The sequence below is a fragment of the Strigops habroptila genome, chromosome 5 (assembly GCF_004027225.2).
Source record: "Strigops habroptila isolate Jane chromosome 5, bStrHab1.2.pri, whole genome shotgun sequence".
Lineage (NCBI taxonomy): Eukaryota > Metazoa > Chordata > Aves > Psittaciformes > Psittacidae > Strigops > Strigops habroptila.
The window spans coordinates 11,229,767-11,249,589 of NC_044281.2; the positions used below are offsets into that span (position 1 = coordinate 11,229,767).

Below are 19,823 nucleotides of genomic sequence, written 5' to 3' on the forward strand. Positions count from 1 at the left end.
CTTTGCTATGTTTGCCAAATTGCTTGGCCTTTGTTTCATTTTACCAGGCCAACTGGCCCAGTACCAACAGATCAATTGCTTGATGTCAGAATAAAGCACATATATATATATACTTGCCACAAGATGGGGACAGAACTGGATGACACCAATTCAGGCAATCAAGTCTGTTCAGTATTTTAGTAAGGGCTTGAAAGAGGGAATGGAAGCTATGTTTCTAAAATTGGCAGATGACACCAAACTGGCTGAAACCACTGGCAGGTGGAAGAAGGAATTCATAATTGTCTTCTATTGATCCATACAAGAAACAATCTAAGATCGAGGTGAACTTTAATAACAAACAAAGTACTACATACTGCAATTTGAAATCAAGTATATGAGTTCAAAATAGCCAAAATAATCAGAAAGTGATCACATGTGGATAGCGAATCAAAGCTAAATGTCTATTAGTAGCAACATGCTGCCAGAGAGTAAGTAAATCTAATTCCAGGCCATTGAACGTGGCATTGCATATAAAACCTGGAAAGCAATCATTTTGCTTTACTTGGCAGAGTCAGAGCCACTGATGGAGGACAGGACGAGGAGTTCATTTTGGGACTCTGCAGTTCAACAAAGACACAGGCAAACCTGACATAGTCCAGAAGAGAAAGGAGGAATGATGAGAGGTTTATGGAGTATGACCTAGGTGAGAATTTAAACAGAAATTGTTTAGCTCTTCTGCAGTAACTGTCCTTATGCAGCTTCTGCATTTCACCTGGAAATTATGAACTTTTTTCCTCAGTTCTATTGATGTAATACATACATATTTCAACATCACTGTCTACAGTATACATCATAACTGAATGGGATTGATTCTGTCCACATGCAAAGCCCTGGAAATGCTCCCTTATAGTCAAGTGTTGTGAAAGAGTAGTAGTAAGCACAAACCTAAAACACCAAGGCTGACCACACAACTCAAGTTCAAAGTCCATGATTGCTTGATCATACAGCACATCAATGATATTTCATAACACAATGTAATATGTAATCTTATATAGCTTATTTACTATCATGCAGTTTTATTGTACAACTGTTAAGTTTCTGATCTCCTCAGAAGCCTTTGCAACAAGCCAAGCTGAGTCAACTTCAGAGCTTCTGATAAGGTAAAATGCACAAATCATTTGCAAAAAGGGTGATAAATCCATGATGGCAAAACTCATTCACTACTCACTCACCATTCCCCTTATGGAAGTTGGTAGTTCGTATTATGGTTTTTTGAGGATTGTCTTAAAGAAAATAAAGCCAAGGTTGTGCATTTGTGTGAATATGTATGTTTGATCACTCAACTGATCTATCCATCTGCCTGTCCATCTGACACATGAGGGTGAGCTTGAGGCAGACAGTAATTCCCTACTGCAAGAATTTAATGTAACTATTTTAAGTAAATGTCACATGCTCGGCTTCACGATGAAGATCAATTTGCAGTAACTTTCTCTTGTTCCTTCAGCCTGACTTCCAACTTATGTTAGGCAGAACATTAGTTGCAATATTACATTTCCTCAGTTATTAAACTGAACTGAGCTCAGGGCTTGCGGCCCCAAGGAACACTTCAAAATAGTAGTTTTGGAATATTCCATTTCCCACATAAAAGGGAGTTCTGTGCCATGAGAGCAAACAGGAATTGCGCTGTGATGAGCAATGAGAAAACTGCTTTCTGCTTGTGCCTCTCCCACTGCTCCCCACTGCCAAATTCTGTACGCTGCCCTAGTTTCTTTGTGTCTGCCTGTCAAAGCCCTGAATATATCCTGAACAATATCTCTGTCACAGAATACTGGCAGGGTAGTAACTTACCAGTCCTATTTTGCCTGCCCAAATTCCCACCCTTTTCCCCCTCATAGACATGTGCATACATTTCACAGACATTCCTGTATGGGTTGGAAACAGCTTGGGTTTAAGAGCCCATAAGCTTTGTAGGTCTGGAAGCACACCCAAGTTAGACCTGTGAGGTCCTGCTTTACGTAACAGATTCAGGTCCAGTTTCATGACAGATTAAGCTATCACTAGCTGGCACTGCTGCAGAAAAAAGTATCCAACTACTCTGCCTGTCCTTGATTCACCTAGAAGTTTCTGGCACTGGTTCGCTCAAAGAAGCCATGCTTCTGATTACACCCTCCCGAAAAGAACTTCGTTGTATTAATTTTTTAACCCACACCCAGCACAATGAGCTGACATGATGCAAAAAGCCACAAACCTGGTCTAAAGTCCCAGTCCTTTGAATTTACCCCAGGTCTGTGCTTGGCTTCATGCGCTGGGGTCAGTTTATTGACATTTATGTGTCTATTAAAGGGAAAAAATTCTTAAAGAGATTAAATATTTCACAACAGCAGCTATGTTAGAGCTTCACGGAAACTTAATGAAAGCTTCTCACACAATATGAGCAAAAAAAAAATAGCACAAAATAAAATCTCTTCCGGTCCCATTTTTGTTTCTGATGTCAACAAGTAGTAAGGTAGAAAGGACCCTTTTTCTCACAGAAAAGCCAATGAGTTAAAAACCCACACTTCTGATGATGAACTTTTTGGAGGGGGTTGAATGAGGGCTGCTTTGTGTTTTGTTGCACAGTAGGTCTGTGCTATATGAGTTCAAAATAGCCAAAATAATCAGAAAGTGATCACATGTGGATAGCAAATCAAAGCTAAATGTCTATTAGTAGCAACATGCTGCCAGAGAGTAAGTAAATCTAATTCTAGGCCATTGAACGTGGCATTGCATATAAAAATTGGAAAGCAATCATTTCACTTTACTTGGCAGAGTCAGCACCACTGATGGAGTATGGGATGATGGAATTCATTTTGAGACTCTCCAGTTCAACAAAGACACAGACAAACCTGACATAGTCTAAAAGAGAGTCAAACACAAACCATCCCTGCTTTGTCTGTCACTGCTGGTAAGGACAGCCTGACAAACATAACTGAAAGAGGGGATGGGGCAGTCCCCCGTGCTCCTAAGGTAATGTGGGTTCCCCCTGGGGGAGCCGGAGGATCCTTTCCTAGACTTTACCTGAAGAGGAACCGGGCTCCAGCCCCGCAGCAGGCCTATGTCACAGCACCCCAGAGCAGGAGGGAGCTGGGTAAGGGCTGCACCAGCCCCACGGATAAGCAGAAAACACCACAGCGTTCCTCCAGCAGAGAGGAGCTGCAGCCTGTGTCTAGAGCTGATCACTTCCTTCCTGAGCAGTTACATAAATACAGCCTGTATAGCTTTGGGAGTGGGACAGGGTGCGAACAGAGCAGCTGGGTTTCAAAATTGGCTGTGGGCATGCACCAAGGTTTCAATGTTTTTCGGATTTTCAGGCCCACCAAAATCTTATGGAAGTGTAACAAGTCTAATCCTTTTCACAAGAGGTTTACAGCCAAATCTTTTCATTATTGCTGTGCCAGAAACACCCCGTTCAGTGGTGCTATGTGAAATACATGAAAATTCTCTATATTTTATATTGTAGCTCGCAATTAATCCATTTAAATGTGAAATAGTTCATCTGCCCTTAATTCCTAGCTGCATCATTTGCAGATCATGTAACTCGCAACCTAATCACAATCCATGTGCAAGTCAAGGATGGATAAATACCAGGACATGCAAGCATTGTGCCTCAGTTCAGGGTCCCCAGTCAAGAGCTGAACAGTCCACCAAGTGTTCAATTAAAAAAAATTACTGTTTTATGGAAATAGGTTTTGCAGACTCACTTTTGAACAACTTATGTGTAACACATGATTACATACAATATAAAATGTATGATGAGACAAACGATATCTAAGCAGTGGCTCTTCAATTGCAGGGCAGTTGTACAACACACTTTTGTTGGGGGAGCCTGTGTTTGAAAAGCAAATTATGACAAAGCAGAAGTAACAACACGACTTTTTCACGTCTGTTTGTAGCATAATGATGCTGTGCGACTACAGCCGGCTCTGTAGACGCAGTGGTATGTTTTAATGACGTTGGTAATGAGACAAGGAAGTACAAAATGAAATATAATCTTTTGCAAATAAGAAAATTTAGTTCTAAGTAACTTTAAGCTTGGTGGCTTTGTATATAACAACAAAACTTTCCAAACCTAAAAAGCCCTACCAAAAGAACATAATAAGGGTCCTTGTATAAGATAAATCATTGTAGCTGACATAGTTTTAGAACCTTATGACCTTCGTACAAAATTTATTGTAACCAAAACAGGACTGTAGCTAAGGAGTATCTGAAACTAAGCAGATGTTCAGGAGGTGATGTAGTGAACTGATAAGTAGAAGGACGAGGACAAATCACTAATTTACGTCAGCAGTGTTACCGAACTAATTAAGCTGGTGTAAGCAGCTGCGCATGCTTCAAAGACTTCCAGAACAAGAGTTCAAGGAACAGCCAAGTGATGAAGATTGTTGGAAGAAGTAAAACGACCACCAAAGACCACTACCACCTTGTTACGAGCATGTGAAAATAGGCGTGGAATTATGTAAAACGATTCTCAGACAACTAATGAACATGTATGACGTTATTCGGAAAGGTAATGAACGTGTACGTTAAGCGACAATATAATCATGGTCTGATGCTTAAACGAGACACACATTAGGAGGAGTTATCCCGTGTCTCCCGGCGCCGCAATAAAGAATACCTGCTTGTCGACTTAAACTTTGTTGCCGAGTTCTTAACGAGTTCTACGAACCAGTAACCCCACACGCATCGACCAGGAGCGGGCTGAGCACCGCAGCGCTACACACCTGCGAGCGCAGCCCTCTGCTGAGGGAAGCCGAGCCGAGCCGACGTTCGCAAGATCCCTGCCACTCGCCCGCACAGCTGTGTGTGTGCCGAGGGGCCCTTCTAGACCGCTCCCACCGCCGAGGGCTCTTCCCGCCTGCTCCCGCTTCCCGCGGGGGGGGGGGGGGGGGCATGCAGCGCGCCCCAGCCCCCCCACGGTCACGCGCGCTGCGGGGCAGGGTGGGGCCCTCTCTCACAAGCCCAATTATAGCCGTGCGCGGGGCTCGCGCGCTGCCGGGCCAATCAGGAGCAAGGCCTCTTCCCTCCTCCTCCTCCTTCCGGCCCCCCCCCCCCACCCCCGCAGTCTCGTGACCGGGCGCGCGCCGCTCCCGCCACCGTCCGGCCGGCCCCTGCGCGGCGGTAGGCGCTGCTCAGCCGTTAGGCAACCGGCCGGGGGGCGGGCAGCCGGCGAGGAGCGGAGCCTGAGATGGCGCGGAACGGCCGGTCACTCGGCAGGGCGCTGGCTGGAGGGCTCGCTGCTGCCGCCCCGCCGCGCCCCACCGCTGTCAGGTACGCGGGGAGAGGCGGACTGACCGCGGGGGTGACAGCCAGGGCCGCCGCCGCCGCCGCCGCGCTGCTTCCCTCCCCTCCCCGTGGTAACCCCGGGGGAGCCGCGGGCAGGGCCGGGGCTGCCTGAGGCGCGCGATCCCTCAGCGAGAGGTCCCGGGCGAGCCCCTGCCCGGGGAGCGCGGTGCTGCCCCGGGGGACGCTGGTGCCTTTGGGGAACGGGAGAATAGCCCCGGGTCCGCGTTCGGCGGGGGAGGCTGAGGCGCTGCCCTCAGCTGCGGTGCCGGTTGGCTCCTTCCAAGGCGGCCAGTGCCGGTGGGAGAACAGACCATTATCAGGTGATGAAGTTGCCTCTTCTTTGCTTGAGCCGGTTGCATAACTTTGAGCAATCCGTGAAAGAAATGAAAAACTGAGTAAAGCGCCCGGATGTTTTCCACTTCAGATAATGCAACAAGGTCCTTATCCCCTGATCGCATGTGAGGCTGGCTGGAACTATCTGAGAAACAAATATGCTTTGGGGGAAGGGTTGATCTTTTAGCTGGAAGGAGAAGAACAAGCAGACGAGAAAAAAAAAGGTTCTAATGTTATGGCAGTGCCTCAGTGTTTCTTTGTTAAATTCAAAGTCTTACGGTCATGCTCATAAGCCAGTGAAAAAAGTGGAATAGAGATTGGTTCATGATGTCAAATTTTAAGCATTTGGCATAATTATTACTCTACAGTGGTATAATGCCATCTTACTTGGACCAGCGTTTCTCACTGATTATCCTTAGTGTTTTCATCCTTTAGGATATGTTTGCAATATTAAAATGGTTCTATCTATCGCTGTTTTCAAAAGGAATTTATTAGAGTCTTGAGGGCAAAATCAATTACTGGGAAGATGTTTGGTATAGGGAAGCTCATTAAGTAAATGGTTGCAAACTAAGTTTGAAAATGTTTCTAGTGTAAGCTGCAAAAGTATTGGCAGATGGTTTTAAGCAAGTGCAAGCTGAATCCAAAACAACACTGTAGCTTTGAAGCTGGGGATGCTTTCACATTCTGTACCTGTTGTCAACTTAGCAGACCCCTTGCAGTCCTGAGTAGCAGACTTCAAGGACTCAGGTGGTAAATGAGGCTCATTCAGACTGAGATGCTAATGAGGACACTTGTTGGCAACACTCATTTTTGGGGGGTGGGAACAGCTGTCGACAGAGAATTTGAATGAGATCAACTCATGTCTCACAGACCATAAAATGGCCATCAGAGACCACTAACCTTGTGGAACTAACAGTTGTGATGGCAGTAAACACAATTGCCCTGGTGTGCTCTTACTGCTAATTCCAGTCTTTATAGTCAGGAGTTCGAGATCCCTTTTTTCAAAAATATTTAATCTTCAGGCTTAGAAAATTTTGTAGCTATTAAAAACGATCACTGAATACAGATCACTTACATATGTGTGCCATACACCAGTAAATGCTTCCTTTCAGGTCATGGAAGTCAGGTGAGACTGTGGTTGGTGCCCAAATGTTTACAGAGAAAGCAGCGAGTGGCAGGAATTGAACAATGCCAGTAAGAGCAGTGTGAGCGGATATGGTCGTGTTACTGTCAGAGGATAATACAGAGGTGGTAGGTGTGTCTGAATGCTAGTAAGGAGTTGACTCTTCTCCTGTGGCCTTGATCAGGTTCACAAAAACATGTGCGACAGACCGTTGGAATCCATGCTTTTGTGATTGCTTGAAAAAGAGGTGTGCTTTCCTGAACTGGAGCCAAGCCCAGCACACTGTCACACCATCTGTTTTTCTTCAGATAAAATCGTGAGAGAGACGAAGTCTCCCCGTGTTTGTTAGCATTATAACCTCTCTTAACCTTGCCTTCCTCCAACAGCAGTGTGATTGTGAAAGGGATGTTGTCTTACAGCAGCTATCAGATTAGGTGTAGAGATTGTTTTTCAGCCCTGTAGCTGAAACAACTCTAGATAAAACTGTATGAAAAAATATACTGGCACAGCATTACAGTAAAAACAAACCAAGAATAGAAACCTGGCAGCTAATTTGGACTGTATACTGTATGTAGTCCTGGATGGAGAAAGTAATTTAAATTAGCTCTCCAGAATGAGGTCTGGTCCAAACATTTGAATGCTTTCTATGAATCCGGTTGAGGCAGCTACAATGTTAATGGCACCCACTAGCATTTCTGTCAAAGCAGTGCTCTTCCTTAACAGTCTTGTCCAGTCTGTGTGGAAAAAACCCAAACTATGTCCTCCACATCCCTTGAGATACAGCTGCAAACATTTGCAGAGTTTGTTGTCGAGACCTTTAAAGTCAACCTATTATTTAATAATTTGGACACCATACTTCTGTCCCATTTCAAGTAATTCCTTTCCAACTGCAGAGATTAGAGTCTGTGTTGTCAGACATCTTGCTTTGTATCACAGCTGCTTATTTATTTTTAAAAGGTCTGCACAGATTGTTTCTAATCCGCTGATGATTATTTTCCTCTGAACTCAATACCAATGTATTATTTGCCTGTCTCCTAATACAGTGTCTCCTAATACAGTGACCATATAAACCAGTGTGGTCACTCCCAGATTATTACTGTGTTTCTTTAGAATTCATAGTTACATTGATTTTTTAATGAACCTGTTAATAATAACTTTAATTGTTTAGAATTGGTAAATGTAGCTTGCTAAACTGCTTTGGTGGTTAGTAAGAAAATGCATCTATCTGTTCACTGTGTTTAGAAAAACTCACCAAAACAACCAAACAAGTCTAAGACTAATTTGGGAAGGTTGGTTCCATTTTTGACTGTGTGAATCCAGAAGTATGGTCCTGATTGTTTTATTAGAGAAAGGACAGTAAAAAACCTAGGTTGCTGTTAAGCTTGTATTTGTAGAATCACTGACAACAAATAGTGGCATTTTTAGCTTCCTTGTGCCAAAAGTTAGAGCTTTTGAGGTAGCATTTTGTGTCTTAACTGACTTGCTCTAGGCAAAATCAATAATTTAGCAAAATAGCCCTATTAATCACAATGGATATTTGCTAGATTTTAGTGGAGATGTTCACAGGGAACGCAGAGGTACAATCTTAGAATGACTAGCATTTTTAAAGGTAATTTGTTAAGTTTTACTTACGAATACACTGTGTCTGAGGTTTTGTATGGTATATTCTGAAGGAAATGATGAAAGCTGAGTAAACAGTGCACTTTCTGAAAGGACTTTCAGAATGAGATTATCCTTTTAAGAGAAGGATGGCAGCAGAGGGATTGTAACAGAGTTCAACTTCGTATCTCCAGGTGGAACCTTCTCTTCTTTGCATATTCCAAAAGGGTAAAGTGTTGCAGACTGTGCGTTGATTTTGCGGTTAAGAAAACCTGTTCTGCAACCTAAGTGCCTAAGAGGCTTGTACATGAACTCAGGCTGCCAATGTTTAATGAGGGCCTTTGTATTTTACTCTGCCACTTACTTTCCTCGTGACTGGGGGCTATTTTTAGTTTCTCCTAAGGAAAATGTTTCTCCCTTGTGTTTTTAATGGTCTGTGTCCTGTTACAAGCATTTGGTTTTGGTTTTTCATCTGAATCTGACATTTTCTGGAATGTTAAACAACAGATTGTCTCACCTGAATGTATTGTTATTTATTTTGCTGACACAAAACACATCTAAGAACTTTTTTACTGTTTCAGGCACTTGGCTTCTTGTGGTATTCTGATGACCAGAATTTCTCCGTCGCGAGTACCTGTGATGAGCCATACTTTTTCAAGAACCTTCTTCAACATTGCTGCACCACTAGTAAACAAAAGAAAAGAATATTCTGAAAGAAGAATTATCGGGTTTGTATAGAAGCATGGAAAGAGACTTTATCTGCTTATTGATTTTGTGTTTGCTGTGGTTAATCCAAAGCACTAGAAGTTTAGAGACTGGCCATCCCTGAAGACACATGCCCCAGTGACTCTGCCCAGTTGGAGACTAGAAAGGAGTTTTGACTTTTGGAATTTATAGAAATCAGGCTTTTCCAGTCTGAAATTGAGTATAAAAAATACAGGAACTCAAACCCCTTGTCTCACTGAAAGAAACAGCAGAAATAATTCTTCTATTCCATGACAAAACAAAAACAACCTTGAAAGGGAAGAAAACACTATTGAGTTCATCTGGTGAAATGGGAATAAACCAGCAAGTGTGAAAACTCTGTTTGTTCCCTTCTGTCCCAAATACATGCCAGTGTTTGCATTTACGTTATTGTCGTGGTTGAAGCCCAGGCAGTAACTCAGAACCACGCAGCCGCTCGCTACAGCTAAACCCAGCACAATTATGTTGTACTTCTCACTCCTCAAAATTTTCTTTTCTTTAAAAGCAGGAAATTAGTTGTGTGATGAAGAAACTTGGGCACATAGAAAAAGACTTTGAAATCCTGTTTACCTTTAAAGCTAGTGGGAAAATTCCAGCTCATTTAATGAGACTGGGATCTGACCCCAGTCTCTGGTCCACAATAGCATGAACTATTTGTTTAAAAGCATAATGTTTTTGACTATGCTTAACATTCATTTATGTGATAGTTTTTGAACTGCAACACATTTTGCATATTCACTTAAAGAGAGCCTTTGTCCAGTACTTACTGTTGAGTACTGTTGAACATATGCTTCATTTTAAACACAGGTAGAATTAAGCATGTGCTTCAGTTCTTTTCCGAGTCAGAACTAAAACCTAAAAACCATACCTACGTAATACTTTGCCACATTGCAGTAGAATCAAGTAAAATGTTGCCATCATATTCTTTCATGTGATTTCAATATCCTACTTGAGCAGGGGAGTTGGACAAGATGGTAAACAAAGCTTCCTTCCAACCTCAGCCATTCTGTGATTCTGTGAGGTTTTTCCATTGCACGTAGTTTTCTTTTTAATTAAGCTTTTTTATTTGGGCTAAAATAAGGAAAGTACTGTTCCTCTATTTAAACCTTATGAAATACAGTACTTTAGTTCTGATATACCTTTTCTTTGGAGCTGTGAAGTGTGGATTCTTTGTGTGGAATGTCTAAGATTGACCTAAATGAAGACCAGCTGTGCTGGAAAAAGTATTTTTCCCATTTGGAATGGATGCATGTTTACCTGATATTACAGAAAGTAGCAAACACCAGGTTCACTGTTCACTAACTTTACTGCTGGATGCTGTGTGGTGTGTTGCTTCTTTATGCAAAAGACACCAGTTTATTACTTTTTTTCCCCTCTTAATTAGCAAAGGTGCATTTTTAATTTCCAGAAACAATGGTAGTGTTTGCAGGTGACTTGTATGTTCACCTTCCAAACTGCCTATGCCATTTATACCTTCTTTGCAACTTTTTAATACTGAATTTGAAGTTAATATACCTTGTAATTGTAATGTTAATATTTCTTTTTCCAGGTATTCTATGCAGGAAATGTATGAAGTTGTTGCTGTTGTGGAGAATTACAAACTATTTGTTCCTTGGTGTAAAAAGTCAGATGTATTATCGAAGCGCTCTGGATACTGCAAAGCACAGCTAGAAATAGGATTCCCGCCTGTAGTAGAGACATATACGTCGGTTGTTACCCTCGTGAGACCTCATTTAGTTAAGGTAACTTTTGTTGTGGGTGTGTTTTTATTAGCTGTAACTTTCTGTAACCTTTGAAATTCAAATATTCCAGGAATGTCTTGCTTCAAAACAAAATTTGTAATTGAAGTGCTTTATGTAGCTCAAAATCTGTGTTTTGAGCCACTTTAGATTAACTGATGTGCTTTTATAATATAACCTGGCAAATGGTGGTGAGTTGCTTTTTAATTTGCCATTGTTGGAGAAACTAGCAAACATTAATACGAGATACCATTTTTGTTTGGTTTTGTTATAATTTTGTCCAAGCCTCTCTAAATGCAAAATTAATACTGACTTAAAAGTTATCTTTGACAACAATAGCCACTGATGCCTTGGCAAAATTGGTAAGTCATTACTTCTGACAATTTTGACTAGTTAACATAAGAAGTCGAAAACCTAAGTGTAGGATCTGCTGAAGAGCTTGTTATTCTGTGTATGGATGAGAAGACACAAGAGTGGATTTAAAGACCATTTTTTAGAATTACTCTGTTCAGAAGAGAAGCAGTGGTATTTCTCCTCCTTTCAGGTTTTCAAGAGCAATAATTAAAGGAAAAAAGTAAAGGGAGAAATTTTAAATGATGCCTGGATCTTCTACCTACTTGTTTGCCTTACATGTTCAAATCTGTTTGGCAAGGAACAGCTCAGAACAGATTCCTTACAGCAAAACTGCCTCTCCCTTCATGTGGCAGATCCTGATTATTTCTTGGATTAACTAGTGGAATTACTACAGTTATTGCTGTTCAAGAGAAATGTTTAGATATCCTATTTCGCTATTCTTTTTTAGGCTTCCTGTTAAAAGACACTGCTCACAACAGAAAATGGGTATGGGTTTAAGTACAGGGGAGACATAAGGTTGGAAAGGAATATGCTAAGTGCCTTTATTCAAGGTGCTTACTGATTCAGGGAATCAAAAAAAATCTTTCTCACTTTACTAAGAAAGCTGAACAGCTACAATGGAAAATCTGCATTTTACATGCTGACTGCTCTCCCTTTCTACTCTTCCCTGACAAGACTGGCTTTTCTGTTTAGACAGCCGTCAGGTTGACTTACCAACTCTTTTCCCCTCTAATTCACTCAAAAAAGGCAATTCTTGCGTCAGAAAAGACCACGGAAGTGGTGAGGAAATCCATTTCTTTAGAATTCCTCCTCCTTGACTTACTAGCCTTTTCTCTGCTGGGATTATTTTTCCTAGAAGTTTACATTATATTCATGTAGCTGTAGGAACATTTCTAGAGAAGCAACTGTTTGGACTACTTCCCTGGCCTCAGAAATAACTCTGGGCAAAAGCACCTTGCATGCTGGCCTAGGATGATGGGCTACTGGTGACAACAAAATCAGCAGTGGAAAAATCAGATTGGTAGCAGCAGCTACCAGGAAAGCAGGGAATGTGTTTGCTACTTATACGGTTGGGAGGAAGGGGGACACGCTGGCAATTTTCTTGTTCTTTCTGCCCTTCTGGCAGCTGCAGGAAAAGCAAACTCAGCTCTTTGTGGCTAATCTTTCCTCCACTCCTCCCCTTTCTGCTGAAGAAGTAGCAAAGCACTGCATCTCATTCCTGGGCAGAAAAATGTAGGCATTTTTGTGCTGCTGATTGATCTTGGAGATGGCTTACCTTACCATGGCTTTCAAACCATGAGCAATACCTATGCATTATGTGTAGTCTTGTTGGAGCAGAGCTGCTTGTGGTAACAGGAAGAACTTATAAAAACAAGTTAAAAAAGAAAAGTTACAGACATTCTCTTTAGAAATTCCAAGCCGATTGAGATTACAGCCTCACAAAATTAGCAGTATGTGCTAAAAGCAAAATCAGTGACAATAAGGATCCTCTTGTCATGAAATCTATGAAGCCAACTACAGCAAATACTTTGTTTTGAAGGAGGATTGTATGCAAGCACTACTGAAATGTTAGTTAGCTATGGTTTGCTGGTAACTAAAAGCCAACATATAAGCTGATTATGAACTTGAGTGTATAGTCTTACTGGCTTCATGGTAACTTTTGATCACAATAGTATCTTGTGACAGATGATGCTTGGAATTTGTCTTCAATGAGGTTTATTTTGATGCTAAGCATTCCTATAGCCCAAGACTACCAGCCTATATATCAGTATATAAGGCATTCTATATATGTTATGAAGGAAAAGAAATATAAACCCAGTAAATATCTGTATCTTTTGCTTAAAGCAGTGTTGTTCAAAATTCTGGTATATAGCATTAGCATTATTTTGGTGTTTCATGCATCATGCTAGAGATCTGGTTTATGACTCTCAACACAAACATTTTTCCTCTCCCTTGAAAGGAATTCAGTTATTTTGCCATAAATGACACTGTGCAAATGGGATCTCATGCTTGGTGCACTATAAGAATAATTCTAGCTATCTCATGACCTTCACTGTCTAACAAAACGCAAACCAGTAATAGCAGTTTGTCGCATCTCTACAAGCCTAATTGTAGCTTCACTTTTTAAACTTTATTTTAGGCATCCTGCACTGACGGAAAACTATTTAATCACTTGGAAACAGTGTGGCGTTTCAGCCCAGGTATCCCTGGTTATCCAAGGACATGTACATTGGATTTTTCAGTAAGTAGTGGCATTCGGACTATGGCATGCTGGGAATGGAGCATAGAAACAGTATCTTCAAATGTGCTTTTTTGGTTTTTAATTAAATGTGTGGTACTAATTTATTTTTTTAACACAAACCCTGAAACTAAGTTAGTTTTAGCCACAACTATCCAAACAAATTTTGGGAAGTTTACCATATGGAAACCACTACAGTGTCCTGTACAGCAGTCTTGTGCGAGGAGCCCACATATCATGAAACAGTCTAGGGACTGGCATCTCTCACCCTACAATTCTAAACATGCTGAAGTTTTCAGTCAAATACAAAGGGAGAAATACTAAACGTACTTTGCTATTTCCCCTTTAATTGCTCTATAACCTAAGTGCTCTTGGTACTAGAAAGTAGGTATTCTCCCATCTGTCCTGTTTGGCCTGCAGTTTGATCAGTTTAATTGCCTGGCTTCTAATTTTACTTTTTCATGTATTTTTAGTGTTACATCTTCCTTCTATAATGCAGGTATAATAGATTTTTGCTGTCTTTCACCTCTATGATGGGATATAACTGCAGCTCAAAACTATGGTTCTTGAAATCTAGTATGTGATTTAGTCTGTTACTCCTAGACAAGTTGTCTTTCACTCAAGTTATTGCTTTTCCATTTTGTCTGTATAGTCTGTCATCACATTGTTTTCTCACATTTTATAGTGTTAAGGGTAGGTGTTGCATTGAGAACATAACTAAGCTGGAGTTCAGAACAGGATGCAAAATTGCACAGAAATGGATTGATCCTGCTGCCCTCTACTGGGATACTCTGCTTTAAAAATTATCTTCTGTAAATAACAAAACCAGCTTTTGAAGTATTTGTAAACTAGCACATTAATCTCCTCAGGTTACTAACTCTCAGCTTATTGCTGTATTGCAATTCATGCAGTTCAACAGGAAAAATGAATCTATAGGCACTACAAAAAATACGTTTCTCATGGGATTTGCCAATGACATTTCCATGTTATTTGCTCATGGTATTTTCATTTCTCCAGGCAAATAAGTGCCAGTTCCTGCTACTAACCAGTGCCTGTAAATGTTTAAACCCTATAATCTAAATATTGAGTCTGTGAGGAAAACTCCCACACTACCTGTTGACATTTCAGGTCAAGAACTTCAGTTAAAGGGAGTCAAAACTGGACTTAATATGGACATTTTCACTTTCTTGGGGAAAAACTACCTATACTTCTTACTGCTTACCCCATTTTGAGGTGGCAGAAGCAAACGTAGCCAGCTGAGCAGCAGGTTGCCTCAACAAAAGCAAGTCCTGACAGACTCTAACCCTTACTAGTTACTGACCAGCTGTGTTACTTGCCTCTGGGCCTGTGCAGGTAGGGATGATAAGCATTTCACAACAACCTTCTCCAAACATACCGTGCAATTACAGATACTGTAGAAAAAACTTTGATTTCAAGAATGCTCATTTGCTTTAGAAAATGTAATTTGAGTTTCAAGTTATGCTGGTTCCCACAAGCTACTGCATCCTGCTTTGCTAGCCTGATTCTAGGAGACACATACATGCAGCAGGGAACTTTTCTAGTTTCATTTCAGCTCTTAAATGCCTTGGTATATAGATTGAAGCCCACCACCATTTTTACCATGTGCAAACTCTGTAAATGTACCGTGTGTACCGTACCTGAAATAACTGAACATGATGCCAAACTCCTTATGCCTGCCCTGCACAACTCTACATGCTCTGAACTACAGCTTTCATACTTTCAAAAGGCACATTAATTTTACAGGTGCTTGAGGTCAAGCAAATTGTAAATGAAGCTACACTTGGCTTATGGGCCAAGTGGTTTCATTATTTCTGTGCTCCTGCATTGCAGTTAATGTGCATTACTCATAAGCCAGTTGAGAGAAGCTGCATTTGCTCAATTTGGCATTTAATCTGCTGACTTCTCAGGAATGACAAAAATACTTAAATCTCAATCCAAAAGACATGCTATAGCAGGAGTGATTAAATTGCAGGAGAGCAACCTGCTTTTCCTGAAAGGTCTGTAAATCATTTTGGGAAGCTGTATATTCCAAAACAATACCATTCCATAGCCTTAGGGGAATATTATTTAACTAGACTGAAGACGAGCACAGCACAAAACCATAATTGAAGACTATTAGACATAAAAATGACCTTTTCTTCTGAGGGTGGAGAGAAAAGGCAACTCCCTGCACGCCTGCCTTAGCTTTAACTGATGCGGTAGCTTCAGTTTAAGTGCAAGACTCAGTAGCTAAAAGAAAACATAGAAGTTCTGAGTGCTGTGGTAAGAGGCCAAAGGGTGCAGCACAGAGAACTTACCCAGTATGGCCATAAGCTGACGTTGCCTGCCTGTGTCAGGACAGTGTGTTTTGGCACACAAACTACAGCTACCAAGGTGGAAAGACTGATTTAAAATGCTGGTATTTCACAGGTAACTATTTCGAGCTAGGTTTAAATGCCTCTTGAGTTTGCCCCAGCTTACCTGTAAGTCTGCTGCTGTGCCATGCAGGACTTCCTTCAGACAACTCGTGGCCCCTAGGTGAATCCTGTGTGCAAAGTAACCGTGTTATTGTCAATAGGTTTTCATTATCCTGATTGTGATGCATCATTTATTAAGTGAAATAGAGTTTAGATAAATGGAAATGATTACCTCAGAAAACTGAACGAAGGGATTCTTCTAATTGAAGAACTTGGGGAGACAGTCTTCTGACCAAGGAACAAGGCTTTTCTTCACACACATTCACCTATAGCTCTGTTTTAACCATTCTTTCTCCTGCAGCTTGCAGACTAACTGGAGATGCTTTAATGAAGTTGTCTTTTTGTAACAGCATTTTACCACAATGGCAGATCCAGGAAAAACAATTCTTCTCTCTTTTCTTAAACAGGTTTCTTTTGAATTTCGTTCACTTCTACACTCAAAACTCGCTACACTATTTTTTGATGAAGTGATCAAGCAGATGGTAGCTGCCTTTGAAAGAAGAGCATCCAAACTCCATGGCCCAGAAACAAGCATACCTCGGGAGCTAATGCTCCATGAAGTTCATCAGACGTAAAGGGACCTGCAAGAACCTCCATTACAAACTTGTCTGTACACTTCATTTGTTCAAGAGGTGTCGTGCTCCTCCTTTGGGGCATCTGTTTCATACCTGAGCTTTGTGTGTGATTTTGTACTGTACAAACCACACCGGTTCAGCCAGATGTATATAGAATGTTCAAGCTACAATCAGGTATGACTTAAAAGCCTTATCAACAACAGACACTTGGCAGCTACTGTAACACAAGGCGTCACAGGCTGCCATTTATTAACTTGTCAAACTGTTTGTATAATCACAGTGTAAGTTGTGCCTTATCTAAGCTTATGGGGTTGTTTTTCAGCTTTGTAACATACAAACTCAAATTAAGTTATTAGTAGCATGAATGTAACTTAACAGCATCAACTCAGCCAGCTCTGCCCCAGCAGAGGGAAATGGGCTGTCTGGGCGTGTAGAGCATTTAACAGCCTGAACAGTAGCAGGTGCTTGTCAGCCAAGCGAGAGACAAGGGTAAGTCAGGAGCCTCCAGCTGCTGCTTAACTCTGACCAGCAACTGCTATAGAAGAACACCACAAACTGAATGCTCTTGATTTTTCCAGAAATTAAACATTAAGGGGTATATGTAATGTGAGGGGTGCTAGAAATCAAGTGCAATGATTCCAGCTGTAGCCAGTGGCTGGTAGCTGTGTAGGCTCCAGCCACCAGTGAATGTGTAGTACAATTTGGCAGGTGGAACTTGCTGACCTGCAACTTTGACTGTCACACACTGCACAGGGGTTGGGATAGATATATCTCATGTAATGTAATCAGTTCCCAATTCCAACACAACTTTAAACCAAGTAGATGAGCAGTGCAGCTTTGAGAACTAGGGCACAGATACACAAGGTTCTGTACCACAGCACTCTCCTCCCTGGAAGAAGGGAACAACATGTCCTCCACCTACTGCAGACAAGCATGCCCAAGGCCAGCTCTCACTAAAAACCATTCAACAGAGCTAAACCTTAGTTCTGGGGTTTTTTTCAGTACTATACCACCATTTAATTGTCAGTCCATTACAACAGTAAAAGCCCTCTTGATTAAAACATCTTCACTCGTTCTATTCCTGACATTCTTTCTAGTCTCTGAAGAAACATAAGTAAGGCCTGATCAGATTTTAAAACCTATCTGCTGCCTTGCATTACCCAGTTTCCTTACCAACATTAGGTGAAGCTTCTGGTCCTTTCTCCAGTGTCCAGAAGCCACATGGTTGCTACAGACTGGTGTATTAAATGACATGGAAGGGGTCCTTCAGGACAGACAGCCCCCCAAAGCAGTTCCAGACCACTTCTCCAGAAAGAGCAATTGAAATTTCACACCTCCCATTTGTGAAGGATGGCTCTTATTGAAGGGAGGAAGCTGGGGAAAATGACAGTTTTACAGCACTGAGAAGTTGTAAAGTGATGCTAGTTGTTGAGATGAACATAGACAAGTTTGGGAATCCTCCTGTTTTGAAGTTTAGAAAGCAGAGATGACTTTACACGTCCATGTTAAGAGCTGTGACAGGTCAGCACATAGCAAATAAAGCCATCACTTCAGGGAAAGCAGCATGTAGTGCTAAGTAATTCAAACAAAATCCTAGAGCCCAGTACCAGAAAGCTGAAAGACAAGAGTGGAAATGGAAGGCTCAAGGCAGGAGATAACCACATATTACACCTCAGCAAGAGAAGTATTTAAAAAACCCACAATCCTTTCTTAGCAAAGAGGACTTACCTGTTTCACACCCTCAGGGCACTTTCCCTCCCCAACTATATGCTGGGCCACCCATTCCAGCACCCCAAACAAGCAGTACAGACGGGGCAAAATAAAGTCAGTGCACATGCCTGATTTTCAGAGCATTGTTTAATATTTCAAAGAACTGTAGTAAGGTATTTCTTACCAAAACTAAAGTCACTTGTAGTTCTGAGAAACATTCTAGACAAAGGAATGTTTCCTGGAGGGAAAGGCCCTGTCAGATTTCTAGTAAATCTGAGAAGCAGCAGCAGGGGTTTAAGGTTCTCCTGTGACTATGGCTTTGTGTGCAGATGAATAAGGTGATACAGTTTGTAACTTTTGAGCAGCTTGTTTTATTACATAAAGGTCACATAACTGTGTATTTGCCTACTTCGTACACAATTCTCTAGTCTCACGCACAGTGGCTTCCAAGTTCTTCCTAGTACTGGCAAGCACCGATAAATTCCGAAACAGAATATCAAGTGCCTTCATTAAGTTTTCAATCAGGACCTTGGTAGATGGATCTTGCACCCAGTTATCAGGAATGTACAAATGTCTTTATTCAAAAAATACAAAATAAATTATCTGTAGGCATGGACAATGACTGTAAACAATTACACGTGTGTTAAATGAAATCCAGTAACTGATGGTTACAGTGATTCTTTTCAACACCAGCCTCACTGCAGTCACTATCCACCCTCCCGCACTGACAGCTCAAGTTTCTGAAATCAGAACTGTCAAGTCTTTTGACAGCCCAGCTCATGATGCATCCCCAGCCCAGGAATTAGAACATGCCCCCTCCCATTCCTCCCCCCATCCCACCCATTCCTCCCATCGCCGGCTCCTTTTCTTCTTTTGGCATCTCGGTGACCACTGCTTCTGCTGTCGATAAGAGAGATGCGACACCCGCAGCATCCATCAGAGCAGTTCTCACAACCTAAAAATAGGGAATAAATAACTTTATCTCTGCTGCCAGCACGTGAGGTGGGAGAAAGGAAAGCTGAGAATTAAGACTGTTTTGGGTTACCTTCGTGGGGTCTATGATTCCTTTTTCTACCATATTTACGAAGTCCCCGAGCATTGCATCGTAGCCAACTTCTGAGGGACTCTGCAGGATTTTCTCAACTATTAGTGATCCTTCAACACCCGCGTTCTTTGCGATCGTCATTGCTGGGATTCTCAGTGTCCTCTTGATTATTTCAATGCCTGTAAGAAAAAAGATGTTTAGAATTGCCTACTACCTATGTTGCTCCTGCTGCCAAGGCATGCCCTCACGTGCTGGAGATCATGCAAGGAGAACCCTCTGAGCAAGAACACGAGCTGTTTTTAGCAGTTCCAGAGAAGAAGGTTCTCTACTAGACACTTGTCAATAAATGACATCTTTGCAGGATATTCACACATGTTTTTGGTTGATTTCTGCAAAAGGTAGTAAGGAATGTTATTCCTGTACCAAAGCATAGAGCCCTTTTCCATTTGATTCACCACACAATCTCTAAAGTGTTCTTAGATTTTATGTCCGCTTGCAGCGATGACAGTCAAGTCAATTCTTCCATTAATGGTTTGCAGTTCTCTGCAGGGACTACTGCTGCTTTGTGGTTACTGGTTCTTTCA

At 41.6% G+C, this 19,823-nt stretch overlaps 2 protein-coding genes across 5 annotated transcripts in view; one reads left to right on the forward strand and one right to left on the reverse strand.

The window, feature by feature from the left end:
- The first annotated feature begins 68 nt into the window (after positions 1–68).
- Positions 69–18,810, forward strand: COQ10B (coenzyme Q10B). Of its 4 annotated transcripts, none has more exons than XM_030486261.1 (5): positions 69–1,139; positions 8,938–9,084; positions 10,650–10,842; positions 13,334–13,435; positions 16,317–18,321. In XM_030486261.1, the coding sequence occupies exons 1-5, from the start codon at positions 1,048–1,050 to the stop codon at positions 16,482–16,484; spliced, it is 702 nt and encodes a 233-aa protein (XP_030342121.1). In that variant the 5' UTR covers positions 69–1,047; the 3' UTR covers positions 16,485–18,321. The 4 variants fall into 4 exon arrangements, with proteins under 4 accessions (XP_030342121.1, XP_030342123.1, XP_030342122.1 ...); XM_030486262.2 differs by lacking the exon at positions 69–1,139 and adding an exon at positions 5,079–5,286 and having other exon boundaries at positions 16,317–18,810; XM_030486264.1 differs by lacking the exon at positions 69–1,139 and adding an exon at positions 8,322–8,584 and having other exon boundaries at positions 16,317–18,783.
- HSPD1 (heat shock protein family D (Hsp60) member 1) overlaps positions 18,324–19,823 on the reverse strand; it is a 10,602-nt gene continuing 9,102 nt past the window's right edge. The window contains exons 11-12 of the mRNA XM_030486259.1: positions 19,240–19,418; positions 18,324–19,149 (exon numbers count right to left, since the gene is read on the reverse strand). Coding sequence (XP_030342119.1) covers positions 18,997–19,149; positions 19,240–19,418 — 332 coding nt within the window. The 3' untranslated portion in view covers positions 18,324–18,996. The remainder of the gene's footprint in view (positions 19,150–19,239; positions 19,419–19,823) is intronic.